This window comes from Cebus imitator, unplaced genomic scaffold (genome assembly GCF_001604975.1).
Source record: "Cebus imitator isolate Cc_AM_T3 unplaced genomic scaffold, Cebus_imitator-1.0 Scaffold102, whole genome shotgun sequence".
Taxonomy (NCBI): domain Eukaryota; kingdom Metazoa; phylum Chordata; class Mammalia; order Primates; family Cebidae; genus Cebus; species Cebus imitator.
Genome location: NW_016107417.1, coordinates 3,808,970 through 3,833,256, shown reverse-complemented (window position 1 = coordinate 3,833,256; position 24,287 = coordinate 3,808,970). Strand labels below are relative to the sequence as shown.

Here is a 24,287-nt window from a genome sequence, read left to right as displayed (position 1 = left end):
GAGTCTTGTTCTGTTGCCCAGGCTGGAATGCAGTGGCACCATCTCAGCTCACTACAACCTCCACCTCCCAGGTTCCAGTGATTCTCCTGCTTCAGCTTCCCAAGTAGCAGGAGTTACAGGCATGTGCCAACATGCCCGGCTGGTTTTTGTATTTTTAGTAGAGACAGGGTTTCACCATGTTGGCCAGGCTGGTCTCAAACTCCTAACCTCAAGTGATCTGCCTGCTTCAGCCTCCCAAAGTGCTGGGATTACAGGTGTGAGCCACTCCGCCTGGCTCACGGTCCCTTTTCTTACATGAATCTCATACACACGTGTACGCGCAAGCGCACATAAAATGCATCAGATACACATATTCGACCATCTCTCACAGCTTCACCACAGCTGACACAAACATTCACCAAGCCATATTATACACACATCCATCCCTCTTACACAGTTACCCAAACACACCTTAAACACACAACCACACAACCCGTATTCAGAAGCATGCATCTTGTTTGGCTCCCTGGAAGCCTCTGGCCAGTGAATCCTCTCAGAGAATGGATACAAGGGCTCTGGTTGACCAAGGTGCCTCTGGCTGCATTTTTCATACACCCAAGCCCAATTCAGCCACAGTGAGACCAGGGACCAGTTACCCTAACCACCCGAAGCTCGAACTCTCCCTCCATCAAATGAGAGGGATGGTTCATCCTGTTCTCGTAGGCAGGTTTTGGGAGAAGGACAGAGGAACCAGCAGATCAAATTAAGGTTCTGGAAAGAAAAAGTCCTCATACATTCCAGCTGCCTTACTGAGGCCTCACGTTAAAACACAGGCACATGAGCAGACACCCTCATGCCTGGGAACTACTCACTCTACTAGGCACTAGGCTCCTGTCTGCAAACACTGCTATTCAAACAGACCCATTCACACAGCAAATACACAATGCCAGACTGCCGGCCTCTACACACAGGCAAACATACAGACACAGAATTTCACAGTTTAGGAAACACCTGAACTCCTTGGAGAAAGGGTGAGAAGGTGTCAGCTTAACTTAATACGCACAGTTCCTGATGACATATCCCACAACCTTGTACCGATTACCCCATGAAAACAATCCCCAGACCTTTCGGATGTATTTGTCGATCACAACTACAGATCCGCAGGCAAACGACTCTCCAAAGTGCAGGCTTCCCACACCCAGGGCCTCACCTGCAGGGTGGGCCCCTCCCACGGCTGTCCACAGGCACCAGCCACAGGACACCTATCCCCAAAGCAGTCCTGGGCCACGTTCGTTTCGCAGGCGCACACGTGCACATGCACACACTCCCTCAAAAGCCTCTGCCTCTGGGAGGACAGACACACACACGCACAACCGCTGAGTGGCCTAGAGGGACTAGGGGAGTGGCCCACAGCTTCTAGAGGCCTGAGGCACACACGGGCTGGAAAAACAGGGAAGCCGGGCGGAGAGACGCGCTGGGGGACCCCCTCCCCACCGCCCAACCAGACCCTAGTGGAAGAGGCTCCTCCAAGTCCCTCCTTCCCTCAGCCCCTGACACCACAGCCCGCCCCGGCCGCTCAGCCCAGGCCCCGCCCGCACTTCACCACTTCACCCTCTTGGCCAGACTCTCGGCCTCAGGCACCGGGGGTGCTGGCCGGACCCCTCCCTCCGGCGAGCCTCCCTGCCAAGCGCCATTCCACATTCAGCCCCACAGCCCGGGTCCCACCCCGCCCTGTCCAGCCCACCAATCTCCCACCAATCTCAGGGGCTCCATGCCCGGTCTGTCATCGGGAGACACTTATCCGCCATCTCCGCCCCTCACGCAAACTGTCCACTCCTCGTCAGGAACCTGAGAAGCCTCAGCCACCCTCGCCCTCGCTTTCCCGTTACTCTCGGAGACGCTCTGAGGATTCTGTGGTGAAGAAGATGCAGTCGCTTCCTGCCCACAGCCTCTCAATCCCCATTCTCCCTCGCCTGCCCCGGAATCACCATGGGCCCTTCTCCTCACGCTCAGCGTCCTCACACCTAGGCCCTCACACCTAGGCCCTCATCCCTCTGCGCTTGTCCAGGCTGCATTTCCCGCCCTTCGCTGGCGGAGCTTCACAGACCGCCGCCCACTGCCGACTACGCCCCCTCTCCGAAGGCCCCGCCACACGGTCCCGCCCCCTGTCTCATAGGCCCCGCCCACACTGGCGTTCCACACAGGCGCTACTCAGCCACTCACGGTCTCACGCGGGGCCCCGCCTCCTGTCTCGTAGGACCCGCCCACACTGGCCTTTCCACGCTGGCCCCACTCACAGCCCCTCACGGCCTCATACGAGGTCCCGCCCCCTGTCTCATAGCCCCACCCACTGTCCTTCAGGGGCCTCGTGGTCCCCGCCCACTGCCTCTAATGGGCCCCGTCCACGCAGACCTCACCCACAAACCTTCACCAGCGCCTCACAGTCCCTCACCCACCAGGCCCACGGGGCTTCATGCGCCCCATTCTCAGCAGCCCCTTCAGAACCTGACCACACAGGCTGCCCACAGGTCGCCTCAGGACTCACGCTAACCACGCCCGCGCCAGCCACGCCCGCTCGCCCCGCCCACCGCCAAGCCCACGCGCCCTCGCCCGGACACGCGTCCCCGCCGCCCTGGCGCGCTCGCACCCACTCACAAGACCTCGCGCCTAGCCCCCCAGCCTCAGGCACCCCCGCAAGCCCTGACCCCCAAGGGGCGCCCCAGGACGTCACTCCCGCGCCCGGGCGCCGGCGGCCGCTCCCTGGGGCTCACCTTCGCTGCAGAACTTGCCGCCGAAACCCGTGTGGCTGCAGTCGCAGCCCACCTCGCCTGGGGCCAACACGGTGCAGAGGCCGCCGTTGGCGCAGGGGTTGCGCGCGGGCGCGCACAGCGTGTCGGCGGCGGCGCCGCGGAGGCCCTGGCTGCCCAGCAGCGCGGGGGGCCGTTCGCCCAGCTTCAGGTTGGCCAAGAGGCCGCGGAAGGGCGGCTCGTACTTGACGGTGCTCAGCGTGAGCGCCGAGAGGCGCACGTCGGGCGGGATGCCGCCCACGAACAGGTCGCTGGCCACCTGCATCTCGCGCCGCTTGGAGCGCACCTCGGCGGCGCGGGCCTCGCCGTCCACTGCCAGCGCCGTCCGGCGTGCGTCGCGGGTCAGCAGCACCATGTGCCAGCGGTCATCGGCCACCGGCGTGTCCAGCTGCAGCGTGGCCGGCTCGGCGCAGGAGAGCGTGAAGCGCAGCCGCAGGCGCCCGTCCACCAGCAGCAGCTCCAGGAAGTCGCAGTCGCCGCCGTCGTCCAGGTAGAGCAGCAGCGCGCGCGTGGCGTTGGTGCGCAGGCTGAAGCTGAGCTCGCCACTGCTCGCCGCGCCCGCCCAGCGCGCGTAGCGAGCCCACTGCCCTGGGCCGCCGCCGAACTCCAGGCCGTCCGCGCGCGCCGCCAGCACCAGCAGCAGCAGCAGCAGTGGCGGCGGCGGTGGCGGCCGCCACCGGCTCCCGGGCGCCATACCTCCGGCGGCCCCGGCCCCGCCCGGCCCCCGGCCCCCGCTCAGGCTTCAGAGCCGCGGGCGCATGGGGCGGGAGGGGGCCGGGCGTTCCCCGCGACCAGCGGGGCTACCTCGCCGGCTCACAGTGCCATGAGCCCGGCTTCGGGGCGAGGCTCGCAGAGGCCCAGGCGCCGGCTTCCCTCGGGCGGCGGCGGCAGCGCCCCTCCCCCGCCGCGGGCTCCGACGAACGCGGGGGGAAGGATGCCTGCGGGAGAACAGAGAGAAAGGGGTTAATGAGGGGCTCCAAGGGGCCGTCGGTGCTGGGCTCCCCCATCATACCAGCAGGCACCCGACTGTTTCCCTGCAGAACTTAGAGAGGCCCTGACCTGGAGAGGGTCCCGAGGCAAAAGACACGGAGTCCGGGGGCCAGCATTTGGGAGAGATGGCACGCAGTAGGGGCAGCAGTGGTTCGAGATGTGGACAGCAGAGAGGTGACATGTTCGAGCCCGGTAGGAGCCCAACCCAGCCGCCTGCGGCCTCACCCTCTCAAAGGACCCGGGTGTCAGGACCAAGGCCAGCTCTTTGGGCGAGGCCTAGGAACTCTGCTCCGCCTGGTGACCCCAGCCCCTTCTCCAAACCGCCCAACCTCTAGGCCTGGCTCCCACCACCAGCCACGGTTCCTCTCATCAGCTCTTCATACTGGATAATGAAGTTGCTAAATAATTCATTGGGATTAATTAAATGCCAATTCGTCAATGGTATCACAGGGCAACCAGACTGGGAAGGGGACAAGGGAGAGAAGCCAGCCAGGACCCAGATACCCAGACCCCAAGCCCTCTCCATCCAAGCAGGGACACAGGCATCCAATTCTGTGTCTCTAGTTCCCCCAAAACCACGCTCATCCTTTCCCAGACGCCAGCCTCAATGCTCACCAGCCCAGGTCCTTTCTGAAGCTAAATGTCTGTCATCCTCAACTTCCAGCTCCCAGTCCTCAGCCTCAGGACTGGCCCCACTACCTGGGCTCTCTTCACTCCTCAGTTCCCTCTACCCCCCTCACCAAGATTGGGGGAGCCACCATGAGGCAGGCAGGCTCATTTGCATAAAATTGCCTTTCTGAAATGATTACCCTTGTAACGGGCTGTCAGAGAGCAATTTATACCCCACGCCGGGGAGGGGAATTTGCATCTCGTTAAACTCCAAGTCGTAATTATTTATATCCAACAACCCTCCTGAATATTGCATTGATTTTATTTTGGGGAGGGAGGGAGGGAAGGGGGTGGGGAGAAGCCTGGGAGAGAAGCAGGTTGGGACTAATGTTTAGGAAGAGACAGTGAAAGACTGAAGCAGGGGAGGAGAGAAAGAGGAAGGAGAGGAAGTGCCTGAAAAGTGACAGAGATGGAAGAGTAATGGAGGAGAAAGGTGGCCTAGTGGGGAGAAATGAAAGAAAAGACAGAGAAAATTAAATTCCAAATCCAAACAGCATTTGTCAGAGCCCTGGTGCTGAGCATTTTTACAAATGTCATTTTACTTAATCACTCTGAGAAGTCCCATTATTCTCTTTTTTTTTTTAATATATTTTTTTAAAAGATGGGATTTCTCCATGATGGCCAGGATGGTCTTGAACCCCTGACCTCAGGTGATCCACCCACCTCGGCCTCCCAAAGTGCTAGGATTACAGGCGTGAGCCACCTCGCCCGGCTGAGAAGTCCCATTATTCTCATTAACTACTGGGGAAACCCAGGTAAAGAGCTCTGGGGACTTGCCCAAGGTCACACAGGCAGTTGGCAGGTGCCCTGCCGTGTGACCTTGATGTGGTTGTGTGAGGCAATGGCCCTGGCCTGTGGGGAGGAAATAGATAAACACAGGACAGCCACAGGTGTAGGTGAGAAGCCACAAGACAACGAGAGGGCTGGCTTCGGGAGGGGAAGGTTCCAGGGTGCAGCAAGGAGCTGAAGAGCTATGTGGGAGGAAACGAGGGACCCCCTAAAAAACCATAGTGAGGGGGCGCCTGGAGAGTGACACGTGTGCAGAGGAAGATGGGGCAGAAAAGGCTTCAGCAGGCCATCGGGAGCGCTGGGGGATTCATCTCCAAGAGGCCCGCAAAGCTCAGCCCTCGGGTCCTGCCATTCTGCTCCTGAGACTGCTGCCCTCCCAATCCTTCAAGGCTCCAATGGGGACCTGAATGTCCTGCCCCAGTGCCCCTCCAGGGACTGCCCCTGCCAGAGCAGTGGGGAGGAGATCCAGGCAAACAGCCCCCACTCCTTACAAACACTGTTGGGTTATATATAGCTTTGCCACTGCCTCTCCTCATTGGGTAATGGAGATAATTAACATGTTCAGGCTAATTAGCCAATCAAATTAAATGCAGCACCTGCTCCCAGCCTGATTGACGCCCTCACCCCCCCCCCCCCCCACACACACATCCCCAGCCCAGGGCAGAGGAGCGGGCCCCTCAGGCATCAGGGGAGGGAAAGGTCTAAGCTCCCCCTCTTCTCCAGAAGGGTAGCCAGAGACCCTCAGCAAAGGCACAGCTCTATGGCCAGAATAGTGACCAGCCTCCCTCTTTCCCTCCCTCCCTGCTAGGGTCTCCATCTCAGTCTGGCCTGGCCTAGCCTCTGTCTGCTGCTCTCCCAGCACCCACCCCCACCTCCGGACACTATTTTGGGGAGGGAATTAATTAGCTATCGATTTCCGCTAGCGGAGGGAATAGGATTTCGTGCTGCTGTCCACTCACCCCCAAGCTCACAACAGGAGGGATTCTTTCCCCTGCCCCACCCCCAGCCCAGTCCCCTGCCATGGTCATATCCACCACCCTCTAGGGAGATGGCAAACGGGTTCTGTGAGAAAGGCTAGGGGCAGGGTCTCCCTCTATGCAGGAAGTGGGGGAGGACAGATAGAGTGAAAGATGGTGGGGAGGCTGCCAGAGGCTGGAAGGCAGACAACTGGGTCCTGAGAGCCAAAGGGAATGTTATCTGGGTGGAGGAACAGGGGAGCAAAATGTGTGAGAGTCCAGGATGGGGAGGCTATACTGGCCCCTACGGAGGGAGAGTGGAAGGGGGTGCAGTGCAGACAGGCTTCTGTGAGCCTGTTCAGGGGCAGAGGCTGGGCTGATGCAGTGCCTCCAGGGAGGGTCAGAAGTAGGGTCTGGGCCTGCAGCCCCTCAAGGCTCATTACTCATTCTCCTTGCAGCCCACAGCTCTGCAGCACAGGCCAGCCAGGCTGCTGGGAGCACAGGAACTTCGGGGCAGACCAGAAGGAAGCCCCAGCATTCCCTGAGTCTTCTCTCCCTAGGGACCCACAGACCCTTGGGGTGGCTTTGCATTTGCAATGCAGAGATGGCCCCAGGAGGAGTGAGCCGGCAGACACCTGGGTCCTTTCCATTTCCCCACCCAGTGTCCAGGAAACATGCTGTTCCCCCCCGCACCTTTCCCCTCCCTGTGCCTCCCCCACCCCAGACCCAAGCTGCTGCCGACCCAGCCTCCAACCCAACCTTCTCCCAGAACACAGGGGCTCCTGCTGCCCTGGGATGCTCCATCATCCTTCCTCAGCTCCTGGAACTCAGCAGCAACCCTTTCTCCAGAGGTCTTCTCCCCCGCAGGCCAGGGCCATTGCCTCACACAACCACATCAAGTAAACAGTGTCCCCTGGAGTTGGACAAGGCAACAGCTCCTCCCCAGATTCATGCAGTGCAGAGGAGGTCCCCTGCACCCACAGCGTCCAAGTACTGCCCCCCGGGCCCACTTTTCTTCTTTCATTGCCCATTGCCAGTGCAGGGACACTGCCAGAGTGGCCCTGGGGTACCTGCCTGCTCACTGACGTCAATGCAGTGCATACTGCCAGCCACTGCTGGCCCAGAGTCACCGCACCTCTGGGAAGCTGACCTCCTGAGTAATCCTGGGGTTCCACACCCAGTCAACTCCCTAGTGCTGCCCCCGCCCACAGATAGACTCAGCAGCCTTGGGCCAGTGGTGCCCAGAGCTGGAGTGAGAGGGGCCAGGGGTGGCTAAGTTGCCCTCAGGACTTCTGCCTCTACTCCCCAACATTACCCTCTCCCAATAACTCTTCCTGGGTCCTCCTAGGCCAGAGCCTCCTCCTCATCTTCCCATGGCTAGGCCAGTGCCACTGAAGCCTCTGGGCTATCAGCTTTGGGATCCCTCAGCATCAGACACCAGGCTGGACCCCATGTGCACTGTCTTATCAATCCTTCAGCTTCTAGGAGGTATTTTTGTCACTCAGGCTTACAGACTAGGAAGCTGAGCTCAAAACAATGAGTTCACTTGCCTGAGGCCACAGTGCAGGTAGAGACTGTGCTGGCTCCAAGGCATTTCTTTTACACCTGTGTCTGCGGCTCAGAGCTCACCTTCCTCTGTTCTGGCCTTCACAGGGACACGGCTCTCTCAGGTGTCCCACTCTAAAGCCCACTCCTGGGACTGGAGACAGAGACCTCAGAGCTCATGGGGTTCATCTTCTCCTTTTTTCCTGATGTGGAAACTGATTCTCAGGGAGGGACAGTGACTGGCCTGGGATTACATAGAAAAGCAAGACTAGAACCAAGGTCGTTGGCCTTCCATTCCAGGCACTTCCCATTGCACTTGCTGACCTAGACCTGGGCCCTTCCGCCTGGCCAAAGGCCTCAGCCCCACACCACCAGGGGCAAGTATGCAAATGGATGCAAATTCTGGGGTGAGGTGGTACATGCCCACACGAGCAAAGCCTCTGGCCAGGGCCCTCTCCCATATCCACACAGCCCCCTCTCTGTGAATACCCACACACACAAACACACGCCCATGCACACGCCTCCAGCCATGGGAATGCCAGCCTCCCTCTGGCTCTCCTCTCCTCACGCCAGCATCCTCTCATGCCAGCTGGGAGTGAGACAGCAGGGGCCTCCTCCAGGCGCCAGGGAGGAAGAGCTGGGTTTACACACATTCTGGTGGCCCCAGAAGGCAGCCCATGGACAGGTGGGAGAAGTGCGTGCAAAGGGGGGAGATTTTGGCTCAGGCTAAAGAGAAACTTGCTGGCAATCTAAAGCATCCAACAGTGGAGTAGGCTGCCTCAGGGGGTGGTGAGTTCCCCGTCTGTGGAGGTGTTCGAGGTGAGACCGGATGACTGCTGCTCAGAGATGCTCGGCATGGGGGGGCTTTTGGATCATATGGAAGGAGACAGCAGACTGCTTGACCTCTGAGGTCCTTTTCAGATGCAGAATGTTTTTTGGAGGGTCCCCTCTCCCCTCTGAAACCCCAGGCAGGATTGGCAGATGGTAAACAGTTCCTACCTCCCTGTCCTCCCTGCCCCTTCCTTCCAGCCCTGATGATCCAGCAAAAACAAGGGAAGACACCATGCCTGTCCACACCCAGCCACCACCTCAGCAGCAGCAAAAACAAGACAGTGCACTGGTTAGCGGCACTGGCTCCAAAGCCTGGGTTCAAATGCCAGCTCTACCCCTATCTAGCTGTGTGACCTTTGGTAAGTTACTCAGCCTCTCTGTGCTTCAGTTTCTTTATGTATAAAATAGAGATAATAATAGTGTTGCAAAATTAGAATTAACATACATAAAGCACTTAGTACAGTGCCTGGCATAGACTAATGTGTGAAAACAGTGTGTCATATTAATAATTATTTTTAAAACTTCTCGTCTCAGCCTTTTACAGTTGGCAGCACTACAAGCACCTAGTGATTCCTTTGATCCTCACCAGGGCAAGATAAGTATTATCACTGCCCCTTTTACAGATGAGGAAACAGACACTCCAACGGGAGAAGGGACCCACCCAAGGTCCCACAAATTGTAAATGCTAGCACTGTGATTCAGATTTGGTTCTGTCTAATCCCAAGCCCTGGTGTCCTCCTCCACTCTACCAGGCACCTTGTCTTGACTCAGAGGGCAGGAGGAGGAACAAACAGGTCTAAAGATAAGTCAGAGTCCAGTGCCAGGGTGGGCTGGGCATGAGTGGGCATGTCTGTGGGTCCCCAAGCAGCTCTCTGTGTCACAGAGAGAGGCATGGAGCAGGCTGGGCCCAGGAGCTGGTAGCTCAGGGTGCGCAGGACAAGGCTGCTGCCGGCTGGTGGAGCTGGGGAAGCGGGTGGGCTGGGGACGGAGGTGCGGTGGAATGACTTGGAGTGGGGGCCAGAGGACGGGTGCGTGGGAGCATGGGGGGCAGTGGGAGGGGTAAGCACCAAGCATACCTATGCTGTACACATCTGGGGCACAGCAGCCTGGGCGGGTGCACCCCAGTGATGCAAAGGGGACAGATGACTTCCAGGGGCGGCCTTGTGAGTAAGCACAAGGTGCCTGGGAATGTTCCTAAAGGTATCCATGACAGGTGTATGTGCGTGTGTGTGTGTGTGTGTGTGCCCGCGTGTGCAGGGAAGGTTAGGATAATGACAATAAAAATAGCGACCGTCCACTGGGGCCTTCTCTGTGCCTGACAAACACATCAGACAAAGTGCTTCACACAGGCCAACCACACAGTAGGTCCACAAGAAATATGCTTGTTACTACTATCATTCCCATCACTCTCCTCTCAGTGAGCCCTCAAAACACCCCATTAGATAGGGATGAGGATCCCATTTTACAGGTGAGGACACTGAGACTCACTGAGGAACACAGCGGAGTCCATACAGCCTCACCCTCACCCCACCATCCCAAACAATGGTGGCGGCAGTGGGGAAGCAGCTTCGTAAAAGATAAGAAGGTGCCACACCCACGCCTGAAGGTGTGCATCGGACTATTTGTTGAATGAGCCTCCGAGAGCCCACAGCCCAGTCAGTGTGGTTGGGGCGGGGCGGGGGAGCCGTACTAACAGATGGAGCAGCAGGGTGGGTGGCATGTGAGGACACACTCTCTCGGGGCATCTCTGTGGGGGCTGGGCTTGGGAGCTTCGAATGAAAGGAGAGTGTCTCCAGCGCACAGGCAGGTGTGGGTGCCCCTGTGCCTGAGGATTGATGCTGGGGGATGGCGCCACTTAGAAATGGGAAGACCCCCCAGGAAGCCAGCAGTGGCTGGGGCCTGGACTCCACTGGGAAGGGTCATGGTTGTGGCCAGGAGGGATAGGAGGGCCTGGGCTGAAGGTGCATAGATAAGAGAGTAAGAGAGAGAGAGAAAATAGAAGAAAGGTTTGGGGGTGCACCAGGGCAAAAAGAGTGTGTTAGCAAACGTGTGCTGGTGTGCACACACACAAAGGCCTGGGGCAAAGTGCTCAGCACCCTGACAGACATGCACATGGTACTTCAGGATGAGCTTGCTGGGGGTAGGGGCTGGTGTGTCTGGGAGGATGTGCACATGTGCTGTGTAGACGGAGGACGGACGGTGTGTCCAGGAGGAGAGAGCATGTTGCAGGCACTGAAGTGTATGTGGAAGAAGCACAGGTGTGCCTGCGATGGCTGTAAGCCTGGGAGGTGAGTGGTTGGATGGGGGCCAGCAGTGCCCTCACCCTTGGATGCACGTAGGGGCCGTGTATGTGTGTTGTGGACACGACAGCAAGGCTCCTGGGGGAAGTCTCAAGGAGGCAAGCACGAGGTAGCAACCTCTCTGGGTGGGAAGTGTGGGCGGTATGCTGCCGGGAGGTGTATTGTGTATGCAGGTGTGTGTGCCTGTGTAGGTGTGTGTCTGGGTGGGTGCCACCGAGCATGTGTATCAGTGTCAGAGTGTCTGTGTCACTGGCAAGGGCAGGCAGGAGGGAGCAGCTGGACCTGGGTAGTGACTGAGCCTGGAAGGAAAGAACTGTCCCCACCAGCCACTGGAGCACCCAGCCCCTCCTCTCAGAACTCCACTGTCATATGGATTCAGCCCAGGCCAAGACGCCAGGAGAGGCCTGGGTTTTTGGAAAGAATTGCCCAGCAGCCATGGCTGGTTGGTCCATCTCGCCCACCCCTGTGGATCTGAGGGCAGGATGGGTCTGAGAACACTTCCTCTAGCACGAATGAAGAGTCCTCCCAGCCAAACCCTTCTCCCCTGTCTCCTGAAAGATCCAGCCACACCTCAGATGCCGGCATTCCTGGAGCCATCCCTGGAAGCAGGAGGAGCTAGGGACTGAGGGGCTGAAGCACTCACAAAATAGAAGGCCTCACACTTTGTGGACCGCAAACCTCCCTCCTCTTCTCCTTTTTCCCTTCTTTCTTTCTCCTGCTCTGGCAGAAGACAGAGAAAGTAAGACCCTAATGTCCACCCTCCCCCAAAACGAACACCCAGACACTGGGAAGGTGGACAAGAAGGAAGGATAAGAATGAATGGAAGAGGATAGAAGCCCACCCCCATACATTCAAAAACAGGGGTGTCTGGAAGCCCCAGGGCAGCCAAGGGACTGGGGACCCAAGACCCACCCCCTAAAAATCTATTTCATTATTCCAGCTGGGCAGCCTCCTCTTTCACCTCCAGACACCAAGAAAAAGCCCCCTCCCAGCCCAGCCCTTGCTAGCTCAATGAGGCATCAAATGCTGTCTCCCAAGACCCAGAAGGGAGGTAAGAGTAAAGAAGACAACAGCACCCTAAAGCCAATTGTGCCCCCAAGCGCCCATCAAGGGTTCAAGGGCTCATACCCCAACCCAAAAACCCCAGGGAAGACTGCTGCTTCAGCTGGGGGAGGAGGCTGGGACATGAGAAATGACCCCCTCCTCTTTAGGGGTGGGGGAGAAAGCCCAGAGCCCTGCAGCTTCCTCTCCCCCTGCAGCACTCTCTGACCAGAACCCTGTCACCGCCCCCAGGGTATTCCCACCCCAGAAAAGCCCCCTCCTACTGATTTCCCAGTCTCCCTCTCTCATCACCCCCAGCCTTCCCCCGCAAGCTTCCGCTCCTCTCCCTCAGACCCCATCTTTCTCAGCTCTCCACCAGCACAGACCCATCTCTGCCTGGAGCACCTTGGCTCATTCCCCTCTGCTCTCTCCCAATAACCTCTTCTCCCCTTGGCTCCCATCCCCCAGGAAAGCCTGGTCCTCAGTGGGTCCCCCCAGAACGAAGCCCTTGGCCTGGCCCCTCTCCTTCCCTCTCCACTTCTCTCCTCTCTCCTCTCCAGCCCCCTCTCCTCTCCTCCCACGAAGCCCAGTTCCTCGCTGGTTTCTACCCTGCAGACCCTCCAGAACACAAGAGCCCCTCTTGCCCGGCACTGCTTCCAGCCTCTGGGGCTAGCACAGACTGGGGGCCCCCCTTTAGAACCCCCTCACAGTCCTCTGGATGCCCCTCCTTCTCTCCCCATCCCTTCCCCCAACGACCCTCCCTCCTACCCCTCTCCATTCTCCCCAGCTCAGGGCTAGTGCCCCTTCCACAGGGAGCCTCCGACCCCCAAGCCCCCAGCGGCTTTCCCTCCTCGCTGTCACCCGGCCAGCCCTCTCAGCGCGGCGCCCCCGCCCCCCAATTCATCTGTCCTGCCTCCCCCGCCCCCTCCGATCCGCTCCCCTCCCCCGATCGGCTCCCGCCCCCCACCCGTCTCCGCCGCAGCACCCCCTCCTGTACCTGGTTCTCGGGGCGTCAGGGGCTGCAGGGTGGGTAGCAGAGCCACAGGGCCGCCCCGTCTCCGGCGGGTGGCAGAGCCGGCGTTAGCGGTGTCTGCCGCCTCGCGCTTCTCTCACTCCCCGCCGCGTCCCCGCCCGCCTGCCCCGCCGCGGTGCCTCTCAGAGGAGGATGCTCCGCGAGTCAGGGCGGCTGCTCCCGCCGCCGCATCCCTGCAACACCGACTGACGGCAGCATCAGCACCAGTGCCCGCCCCCGAGACGTGCGCATTGGGCCACGCTGCGCTGACGGACGAGCAGCGCAGCCAATGCAAGGGCGCATAAGCCGCCAGTCCGGCAGCTCCACAGCCCCACTCCCTCCCCTGCGCGGGACCCAGGAGTCCCGGGCCCGCGGCACCCGCGCTCCTCCCAGCCTCTCGAGGTTCTCGGGCGCCCGGGCCCTCAACCAGGCGGACCCCCAACCCGGCCTCAGTGTCTTTTCTGGGAACACAGGCACCCTCGCCCCTCGCCCATTGGGTCGGGGCCTTGGATCCCGCACCCTCCCCCCACGGCCAGCGGGTCTCCTGCGCGCAGGGGCTGGGACGAGCCGAAGGGGAGACCCCTACTCGGGGTGCCGCGGGAGCCAGGCTGGTGCGGGGCCTGGGCCGCAGCGCCCTCTGCTGGCTACGCCCAGAGGCGGGCCCGGGCTGCGAGGAGCCTAGAGAAGGGGAATCCGGTGGGTCCACGGCTGCTGGGGGCTTTTTCCAGCCGGCAGCCTGGCCCCCGCCTCCCACCGTCCGGATGGCCCCTGGCTTGGAGTCCCCAAAACTTAAGAGGGAGGGGCTTTGCTGGGATAAAGACTGAGGCGGTGGGGGAAGGAAAGGCAGAGATGGGGTGGGGGTAGCCCTAGGAACTTGGGGTTTCCCAGTCCTGCCTCATGGGAATCCCAGAGTTTGAGGCCAAACTCCCAGTTCTGCCTGGAGCAGACCTGGGCAGGGGTAAGAGTGGGTGTGGGGGCGGCGTTGCGGCTGCATTTGCCTGGTGACTGAGGGCACTTGGCAGCAGCCACCGAGTTTCAGAGTTAGAGTGGTGCTGGGGAGCACAGGTCTTTCCTGTAAGTGCACATGCATCACTGTGCATGTGTATGAGTATGGGGGGCTGGGGGGACACCCTTCACTCACTCTGCTAATAAATGGTGCACCTGATACCTAGTGTATGTACAAGGTTGGTCACTGGGCTGCTGAATGAGGCAGTGAGAGAGAGAGAGTGTGTGTGTGTGTGTGTGTATCACACGCACGTGCCAGACCCTTCTGCCAGCTCGCTCCAGGACCCTGATTTCTGTTGCAGGGTCTGTGATCTGCACAGCTGGTGGTAGTTGGCACTTCCTTGGCCAGAGCAATGTGCAAGAACACTCACATTCAACACCAATGCATCCACATCGGGGAGTTCACAGCCATGCACACCTATCTGTGAACACTGGGCATTCCCAGAGACACACAAGAACACCTGCAGAAATGCCACGCCATGGTCATGCACCCACAGGAGGCACATACTGCCCGAGAACACACACTTGTACACACAGGCACCTACCCAGGCAAATGCATGCCCAGAACAGGTGCACCCAGAGGACCTCCCCACAGTCATCCTGCACCCTTACCCAGGCAATTTGCGAAGAGTGGTCAGTTACTGAGTGGATTCATGTGGACACCAACCACCCCCCAACCCCCGGCAGAGGGAACCTCCTTCCCCAGCCTGTGAAGAGGTAAGAGGGGGACCCAGGCTGCAAGGAGTGTTTCCTAAGAGTCGAGAAGGGTGATCCCTGAGCCAAGTCCCAGGCTTAGGGCCCACTCTGACCTTGAAGAGACCCTCAGAGCATCCCCACCAAGGCCACTGAAGGAGCCACAGAATGGAACTGCTGAGTCAGGGCCTATGGTTGTGAAATGGCCTCTCTGACCCCACAGCCCACTTTCCTGCCCCTCCTCTACTGTTCCTCTTCCTGCAGCCTACACACACACACACACACACACACATCTTGTCCACCCAAGCATCAGGGCATAGACAGACAGGTGCAATGGCTCACAGAGACAGACTCAGACCCTTACAGAGGAGGCTGGGCAGGTAGGGAGGTAAGGATGAGCACTTGTCTCCTGTCCCCACCCCCAGCTTTGCCCATCAAGGGCAGAAAAGGTCACCGGGCAGCTGCTGCACCTCCCTGCCCCTCCTGCCTACAGGGACATCTCTCTATCTCTCTGCAAGGTCCAAGGTTCATACTGCCTAAGCATTTGGGACCTGCCACTTCAAGACACACCCCCCACACACAGGCACCCACTCAATGTGGACACTTGAGTGATGTGCTAAGCACATGCCCTTCTCCTGTGTGCACAGGCCAGTGGGGACACATGGGGGAGGGGAACACAGCAAATACAGCATGCATGTCCATGCACACACATGCACACAGGCACACACAACTCGAAGCCTAGACACCAAATTCAGACACATGCAACCATGAAAAGACAGGTACACATCACATCCCAGTTGGGGCAGACCTGGACATACAAACACACACACACACACACACACACACACACACACACACAGAGGAAGAGGCCAGACTGGGACTGGAGAGTGGTGAGGAGAGGAGCCAGCTGGGCTGCAGGGATGGAGGCAGTGCAGGAGGCAGGCGGCACAGGAGCGAGCTGCTCTTCACAACACAATCGCCGTCTGTTGTTATAGCAACTCAGCCCCCAAATCGTGAAACGGATATTACAGCCTCAATAGGGGGAAGGGCGGAGGGGGCTGAGGACAGAAGGAGGGGCGGGGGGCACCCAATGCAGAGAGAGGGCTGGGGGGCCCAACATGGGCTAGGCCTTCAGGAGAGAGATGACTGGGAAGAAGGGAGTGGCCCAAAATAAAGAATTGGCTGGGGGGAGTGGGGCCTCACAGCAGGGATGGGTGTGATGTGGGGAAACCCTGGGGTTGGAGGGCCAGGGCATTCATGGGGGAACTGAGGCCACTGACAGGCCCAAAGATACTGTGCTCTGGAGTTAAAGGTGCTCAAGTCTCCACCCCCAGTACAATCCCACAGCTGCTGCAGGACACCTCCCAGTTTGGGGGACTGGGGAGGTAGCTCTCATTGTCAGGACTGCTGTCTGGAATCTCCTGACCCCAGGGGCACCCCGGCCCAGGTTCAGAACCTTTAGTAAACTGCCAGACCAGACTCAGAAGTAGCCTTAGGCTTCTTCAGATAGCAGTGACCCCCCCAAAACCTCCATGCTGCAGGCTTAGGAGGGAAGAGCTGGATTGGGAGAGGCCGCCACCGGAGGCTGAGGGCAGGATCAATATGCATTTCCTCTGGAAGTCACTGTCCTTCCGGCTGGCAGCAGCACCAGGGCCCTCCCTTGGACTGCCCAGGGCCCTCCCTCCCTTCCCTCACAGGCAGCAACTCTGCCCTGCCCCTTTCCTGCCCACGATTCCTGCAGTGAGGGCTCTGTTGCTGGAAGTGTCGAAGCAGGGGCTGAAAGGCCCCCTGTCCAGCAAGAGGATTTTGGCCGTGGGCTGAAGGCTTTGGGTATGCATGACCACTGGGCCCTGCAATTCAGGTGCAAAGACCTGCTAGTTTCAAATTTTAGATGTCCAAGAACTGGCCTCCTCAAGATCCTAGACCGTCCCCAAGATTCTGTTCCAAGGTTTTCTGCTTCTAAGATTCTTTCCTCCAAGATTCCAGACACATGAGATTCTAGACCTCCCAAGTTTCTCTGATTACAAAGTTCTAGCTCCCAAGATTATCATCCTGTAAAGTACAGCACCCCCCACTCCCACCCCGGGATTCTAGGCACTGATGGTGGAGGTTAATTACATGGGCCTTTTTATTCCATCTGGAAAATACAAATATTCACATGAGTCTGTACAACCCTAGGGACGCCAGCCCTGGCCCTGCCCTCAGCTGCATGCCACCCTCAAATCCCACCCCCAGCCCCAGCCTCCTGCCCCAACACCCCCAGGCTCCCTGCTCTGGTTGAAGTCTTTTCTCTCAGGCAGGAATGAGTCCTTGATCCAATCACAGCTGGGAAGAGAAAAACAGGTTGTGAGGAAGATGCCCCTCCAACAACAAGGTAGAAGCCCACCTGGCTTGGGGCATTTGGATAGAGCGCCCATTTCCCTGATACTCCCCACCCCCACCCCGGCCCTCAGTGGGGAGCTCTGGTGCCAGCTGTGGGAGGACTCACCATCTATTACAAGTGGATGTCAAACACCCCGTCCTCCACCGTCTGTACTTCCTCCTCACGGATCTCTGCTGGGAGGGGGATTGCTGCAGAATACACTCCCAGGTCCCTGGGACTTTAGCAACCCTTTTCCTCTCCACAGAGGCATCTACATCATGCCGGTAGCAGACCCATCCACCAAAAATCAATTCCCTGCATGACCTAATGGCCAATATTTTTTTTTTTTTTTTGAGATAGAGTCTTGCTGTTGTCGCACAGGCTGGAGTGCAGTGGTGCGATCTCGGCTCACTGCAACCTCCACCTCCCAGGTTCAAGCGATCTCCTTTGTATTTTTAGAAGAGACAAGGTTTTGCCATGTTGGCCAGACTGGTCTCGAACTCCTGACCTCAGGTGATCCACTCACTTCCGCCTCCCAAAGTGCTGGATTACAGGAATGAGCCACCCTACCCAGCCTCAGCCCAGTTTTTGAGGCTTTTTTTCTATGTTTTCGTTTTGCCACAGCTTTTTCACAACCACAGATTTGTCAGCACTGTTTGCTTAAATATCAATTTTGTGTGTATTTTACATTTTAGACCCCAGCACTTCTGGAAGGCTCAATGCAAATGGATTTATCTTTTCTATTTTTGAGGATGTATGCCTTGTGCCTGCCTCTGTTTTTTGAGGACTTATGCCAACCCAAACGGTTGTGGTCAACTACCTTAGACCCTAGTTTAACATAAGTTGTTCAGAGTGTTCTCAGCAAAATAGTCATTTGGCCAATTGCCATTCAGCAAACTGACCTAAAACCACCAAAAACCCCAAGAGAGCCTCCAGGGCATTATCAGGGCACGGGATCTTTTCTCAGAAGAGCCTCCCGAGCAGCGGAAAAAGGGAAAGGCAAGCCAATGGCTCACATAACACCTTCTCCAATCCTTTGTTAATCACACCAACAAAATAAGGCTGTAACTAGAATCTTGAAGCCTCTTTCACTTTTATACCTCTTTATAAATTAGGGTCTTGGCTGGGCGCAGTGGCTCACACCTGTAATCCCAGCACTTTGGGAGGCTGAGACAGGTGGATCACCTGAGGTCAGGAGTTCGAGACCAGCCTGATTAACATGGTGAAACCCCATCTCAAAAAAAAAAAAAAATTAGGGTCTCTCACCTCAGCCTGGAAGATCCAGGGCTCCCTGGCCACTTTCTGGCACCCTTACCTGTCCCTTCTTTATTGTCCCACCAAGAAAAGAGAATTATGCACTTTGGAATGGCTTCCATCCTGCATCAGTTAATACTCTGCCACAACGGCCCTGCATCCCTCCCTCCACAGGGTGCAGATGACTCCCTCTTACCTGGAGGCCTAGAGCCTCGCCTGCCAGGGCGGGGAAGGGAGAAGCTGAAGGCGCGGTGATGGTGGCTGTGTGTGGGTGAGGGTGAGGGTGCAGACCCCTCCAGGCTCACACTCTGGGCCCTGCGCCGACACTCCACTGACAGGCGATCCTTGCACTGCTTGTGGCAGTTCACACCACAGGCTGGGGGAGGGCAAATGGAGAGCCCAGTCAGGGCCATTGGTCAGAAAGCCCTCCATCCCATCCCACAGGCTTGCACCCCTCCCCAGGGACCTTTGTTCCTGAGCAGCTGCCCCACCAGAATAAGAGTCTCCTTCCAAAGTGTTCTCATTCTCGAAAGTCTATGCCCTCTCCCATCCTAGGTTCTCTCTTCCTGGGTAGCTGCCTCACCAAAATAAATGGCCTCTTAAAGGCCACTCCTTTCACATCAATAATCTTGCACCTCTGATTTTGTGGGTTTTGTGTTCTGTTTTTGTTTGTTTGTTTGAGACAAAGTCTCACTCTTGTACCCCAGGCTAGAGTGCAATGGTGCGATCTTAGCTCACTGCAATCTCTGCCTCCCAGGTTCAAGCAATTCTCCTGCCTCAGCCTCCCAAGTAGCTAGGATGACAGGTGCCTACCACCACACCCAGCTAATTTTTGTATTTTTAGTAGAGATGGGGTTTCACCATGTTGGCCAGGCTGGTCTCAAACTCCTGACCTCAGATGATCGCCCACCTCGACCTCCCAAAGTGCTGGGATTACAGGCGTGAGCCACCATGCCCAGCCATGTGCCTCTGATTTTAAGGTACTTCACTCCTAATCAATTGCCCCACCAAAATAGTAACTCTCCCAAAAAAAAAACAACAACAACAACAACACTGCCCAGCAGCCCTGCCAGTCATTCCATCTCACCTCGGCATTTGAGGCCCTGCTTGTAGATGCCCAGGATCTGCAATAGAGGAGGGGCCGTGGTGGGAGAACGGATTTGGAGGTGATGACTCTACTTCTTCCTTCTTGAGGGTGGGACTGGGGCTTTAGGGCCCGCCTCAGGGCCAGGGGCAGAACAGCAGGAGGAGAGGGAGGTGGAATTAACCATGTTTGCCTGGGTTGAGAAAGGCTCCCGCAGAGGCGGGGCTAGAAGGGAGGGCGGGGCCGGGTCTGCAGGGGCGTGGCTTGGGCAGTGAGTCGGGAAAGGGGCGCTCACCAGGGCTTTGCAGTGGCGGCAGGCTACTGGGCGCAAAGAGTTGCTCTCCTGGAAGTTGTGTACGAAGCCCATGCGGCCCCCCAGCACAGAGCTGGAGCGCAGGAAGTAGGAGACCATCTCCTCCCTGCTGATGCAGCCATCCCTGTGGAGGGTTGGGGGGTCGCCTCAGCTCGGGTCCTCCCCAGGACCGCCCACCGCTGGCCTAACCCTTCCCACTGGGAAACCCCCTACCAAATCAAAGGTCATCATGGAACTCCTGATTTTGGACTCCTGAGGCAGAGTACCAGGAGGTCAGGCAGATGTGGGAACTGCCGCTAACCAGTGTGTGGTCTTGGACCTGTCCCTTTTCCTTCTCAGGAGAGTGGCCTGCCCTGCCCACTTCACACTTGGTATATAAACTAAAAGGACTGTGTACTTTCCATGGAACCATCAGTCTCGGGCTCCCAAAGTGTACTGTGCAACACCAGTCGGGAGCCCCGAGCTCTAACGAGTTCTGAGACCAGGGGAGATTGGGAGAACGCGCACCCCGTTCACTCTTGCATCGTCGTGCTGGCAGGAGCCCTGTAAATCCAGGGTTTCCCACATAGCCCAGGGCTTTCCGCAGAAGCCCCTCTTCACCTATGAATACATTTTAGGGAAAGAATGAGCATGTATTGTAGACACAGACCTTGGTTCTAATAGCAGCTCTGCTTCCCTGCCTCTTGACCCGCAGCTGGGTCGTCTCCCTATGCCGCCGTTTCCTTATCTATGAATGGGCGTAATGATCTTTCCTACGTTTCATAGGATTTTTGTGAGGATTAAATTAGATAATGCACGTCAAGTGCTTACAACAGTGTCCGCACAGACAGCAAGGTCCTCAACCACCAGGTGCCATTTCCCGTCGACTGGCCCTCGTTTGACACTGCCACCTGCTGTATGAGGGGGCTCATAATGTATAATCCAGGTGGTCCTCCAAATCGAGGGAGCATTGGGATAACTGCCATTTAGAAAAAAATATAGGGCGGGGCACAGTGGCTCACGCCTATAATCCCAGCACTTCAGGAGGCTGAGGTGGGCTGATCACGAGGTCAGGAGTTTGAGACCAGCCTGGACAATATGGTGAAATCCCATCTCTACTAAAAACAAAACAAAATTAGCCGGGCATGATGGCGGGCGCCTGTAATCCCAGCTACTCAGGAGGCTGAGGCAGGAGAATGGTTGAACTCAGGAAGTGGAGCTTACACTGAGCCAGGATCTCACTACTATACTCCAGCCTGGGCCACAGAGCAAGAAGAGAAAAAAAAAAAAAAAATGAAAAATATATAAGCCTACATTCTTCCCTCACACTGTGCATGAAAACTAAATTCTCACTGGACTTTATACAAACACTCATGTAAAAAATAAAATTACAAAATTATCTGAAAAGATATAAGACAGGCCGGCCACAGTGGCTCACACCTGTAATCCCAGCATTTTGGGAGGCAGTCAGATCACTTGAGGTCAGGAGCTTGAGACCAGTCTGGCCAACATGGCAAAACCCCATCTCTACTAAAAATACAAAAATTAGCCAGGCGTGGTGACGCATGTCTATAATCCAGTTACTGCTCGTGAAGCTGAGGCACGAGAATTGCTTGAACCTGAGAGGTGGAGGTTGTTACGAGCCAAGATCATGCCACTGTGCTCCAGCCTGGGTGACACAAGTGAGAGACCCTGTCTCAAAAAAAAAAAAAGAAAGAAAGAAAGAAAAATAAGATAATAATTGTATAATCTTGAGGGACTGAGGGCCCTTCTACAGTGAACACAAATCTGAGAAGCCATAAAGGAAAAGACTGACATATTGCACACACAAAAGTTTTTCAATTTTATGTGGAAAAAGAACATAAATGACAGACAAGGAGAAAATATTTGCAAACACATTCAACAGCAAAGGGTTAACATCCATTAACAGGGATTCTAAAAATCAATGAGAAAAAGACCAACAAACCAGTAGAATAATGGACAAGGAATCTGAACAGGCAATTGACAGAAGAAATAAATGGCCAATAAACATATGAAAAGATACCCTACCCCCATTAGTATTAAAGAAATGCAAATTTAACCAAGATACCATTTGCCAGGGAGACTGGCAAAATTGTGAAGCTTTTTATAGCATCCACTGTTGGCGAGGAAGTTGGGAAGCAGGCACTTGTACGCTGCTGATGGGGGTGCAAACTGGTACAACCTTGTCTGAGGTCAGTTTGGCAGTCTCTCTCCTAATTTAGAATGTGCATATCTTTTGATCCAATTATCCCACTTCTAGGAATTTCTCCTACAGAAATACTGGCCTGAGTGGGTCAGTAAAAGGATGTTCACGGCAGCCTGGCGTATAATCGTAGTGAAAAGCTGGAAGAGTCTACATGTGCATCGGCAGGAGGATGGTTAGGTCAGTGATAGTCTAGCCACACAGTGGAATACTCCGGCTGTTCTAATGAATGAGGTAGTTCTACATTAATCCACATGGAAAGATATCCGTGATCAAGGGTTAAGTGGAAAACAAGAACGTAGACAAAAAAAAAAAAAGAGGCATGTAGTTCTGTCAAGATGGTTTTTAGCCTGGGCGTGGTGGCTCATGCCTCTAATCCCAGCACTTTGGGAGGCAGAGGTGGGTGGGTCACCTGAGGTGAGGTTAGGAGTTCGAGACCAGCCTGGTCAACATGGTGAAATCCCATCTCTACTAAAAATACAAAAATTAGCTGGGCGTGGTGGTGCATGCCTATAATCTCAGCTACTTGCGAGGCTGAGGCATGAGAATTGCTTGAACCTGGGAGGCGGTGGTTGCAGTGAGTCGAGATAGTGCCACTGTACTTCAGCCTGAGCAACAGAGTGAGACTCTGCCTCAAAAAAATTTAAAAAAAAGATGGTGATTTTAAAAAAAGAAAAGAAAAAAGAAAACCCCACTACTACAAGTACCTAGAAACTGGTTAAAGATATATCAACAAAAGGCCGGGCGTGGTGGCTCACGCCTGTAATCCCAGTACTTTAGGAGGCCAAGACAGGTGGATCACCTGAGGTCAGGAGATCGAGACCAGCCTGACCAACATGGTGGAAACCTGTCCCTACTGAAAATACAAAAATTAGCCGGGCATAGTTGGGGACGCCTGTAATACCAGCTACTCAGGACGCTGAGGCAGGAGAATTGCTTGTACCCAGGAGGTGGAGGTTGCGGTGAGCCATGATCACACCATTACACTCCAGCCTGGGCAACAAGGGCAAAACTCCATCTCGGAAAAAAAAAAAGAAGATATATCAACAATTGCTATAAATGCATAGGTAATTTTATAAGAAAGAAATGAAAACCCCCAAATTCCAGAAACAAAGAGGGACTTTACAATGAAGCGGTGAGCCGGGACTGGTCCTGGGGTGGGTGTTGGTCTCCCTCCTGCCGAACCAATGCTAGGTCTTAACACCCAACCAGGGCTTCCCCCTCACCAACACACACACACACACACACACACACACACACACACACACACACAGGGCCTGGGGCCTGCAGGAGGTAGTGTTAAGGCTGAGGCTGCTGCATAAAGCCAAGGCCTCCAAGGTCTCAAAAGGTCATCCTCACTTTTCAGTGGTCTAGGTAAACATCCACCCACCAACCCAGGGAGATAACATGGAACTCAACTACCTCTGCCTAAACTCTAGGAGAAGAAATAAAGCAGCTATGATAAAAGCCACAAGCAGAACTGGATTTATACTCTAATCCTGTTTGTCCATGAAACAGACACCAAACAAACAAAATCTCTATCAATGTGCACATGCCTGGGAAAAAAGACCCACATGCTGCCAAGCTTAATATTGTTCTCAGTGTTTAATCATGGCAACTTCTACCAGTGGGACAGAAAAGAGGGAACTTTCACTTCTTCCTGCTTTTGTTTTTTTTTGTTTTTTTCATGGGGTGGTCTCACTCAGCCACCCAGGCTGAAGTGCAGTGGTGTGATCATAGCTCACTGCAGCCTCAACCTCCTGGGCTCAAGGGATCCTCCCGCCTCAGCCTCCTGAGTACAGGCACGTACCACCCATCTCCATGCAGTGAGCTGAGACTGTGCCACTCCAGCCTGAGTGACAGAGTGAGACTCTGTCCCAGAAATAATAATAATTATTACTATTATTATTTTTGGTAGAGACAGAGTCTTCCTATGTTGTTTAGGCTGGGCTTGAACTCCTGGCCTCAATCGATCCTCCGACCTCAGTCTCCCAAAGTGCTAGGATTACACGCATGAGCCATCATGCCTGGACTCTCACTTCTTACTTTAAACACTGTGTTCACTATAAATTTATTTCACTACCTACATTTTATTTTACCATGGATTTCTGTAATGAGCAAATAAAAAACAACAGATTTTTGAAATACAGGTAACATTAAAAAATAAATCGACCTGAGATGGACAGTAAATTTTGAATGGAGTTTTGTCTGCTTAGCAAAAATAGGGCATGAATATGGCTGCAGGGGTCATGTCTAACCTACTTCAGACAACCAGCTGTTTTTCCAAATTGTCCGAATATGAATTGCTGATAAGCAAGTGGGTGCTGCTAATTACAAACCTTTCTTATCTATTCATTAAAACAAGTTATCCAGGAGCTCCACTTGCCCACACTTTTTTTTTTTTTTTTTTTTTTTTTTTTTTTTTTTTTTTTTTTTTTTTTTTTTTTTTTTTTT

At 55.6% G+C, this 24,287-nt stretch overlaps 2 protein-coding genes across 42 annotated transcripts in view; both read right to left on the bottom strand.

The window, feature by feature from the left end:
* NRXN2 (neurexin 2) overlaps window positions 1-13,122 on the bottom strand; it is a 115,194-nt gene extending 102,072 nt beyond the window's left edge. For 20 of the 27 annotated variants that reach the window (XM_017537219.2, XM_017537214.2, XM_017537230.2 and 17 more), the window contains exon 1: window positions 2,751-3,495. In XM_017537219.2, the coding sequence (XP_017392708.1) occupies window positions 2,751-3,480 (730 nt within the window). In that variant the 5' untranslated portion in view covers window positions 3,481-3,495. Of the gene's footprint in view, window positions 1-2,750; window positions 3,725-12,904 lie in introns of those variants that run through there. The other 7 variants (XM_017537217.2, XM_037741634.1, XM_017537231.2 and 4 more) reach the window with 1 other exon arrangement.
* A 3,599-nt stretch (window positions 13,123-16,721) lies between these two features.
* RASGRP2 (RAS guanyl releasing protein 2) overlaps window positions 16,722-24,287 on the bottom strand; it is a 19,072-nt gene continuing 11,506 nt past the window's right edge. For 10 of the 15 annotated variants that reach the window (XM_037741614.1, XM_037741621.1, XM_037741622.1 and 7 more), the window contains exons 13-17: window positions 19,613-19,754; window positions 19,321-19,357; window positions 18,430-18,609; window positions 17,106-17,173; window positions 16,722-16,942 (exon numbers count right to left, since the gene is read on the bottom strand). In XM_037741614.1, coding sequence (XP_037597542.1) covers window positions 17,112-17,173; window positions 18,430-18,609; window positions 19,321-19,357; window positions 19,613-19,754 — 421 coding nt within the window. In that variant the 3' untranslated portion in view covers window positions 16,722-16,942; window positions 17,106-17,111. The remainder of the gene's footprint in view (window positions 16,943-17,105; window positions 17,174-18,429; window positions 18,610-19,320; window positions 19,358-19,612; window positions 19,755-24,287) is intronic. The other 5 variants (XM_037741615.1, XM_017537211.2, XM_017537212.2 and 2 more) reach the window with 1 other exon arrangement.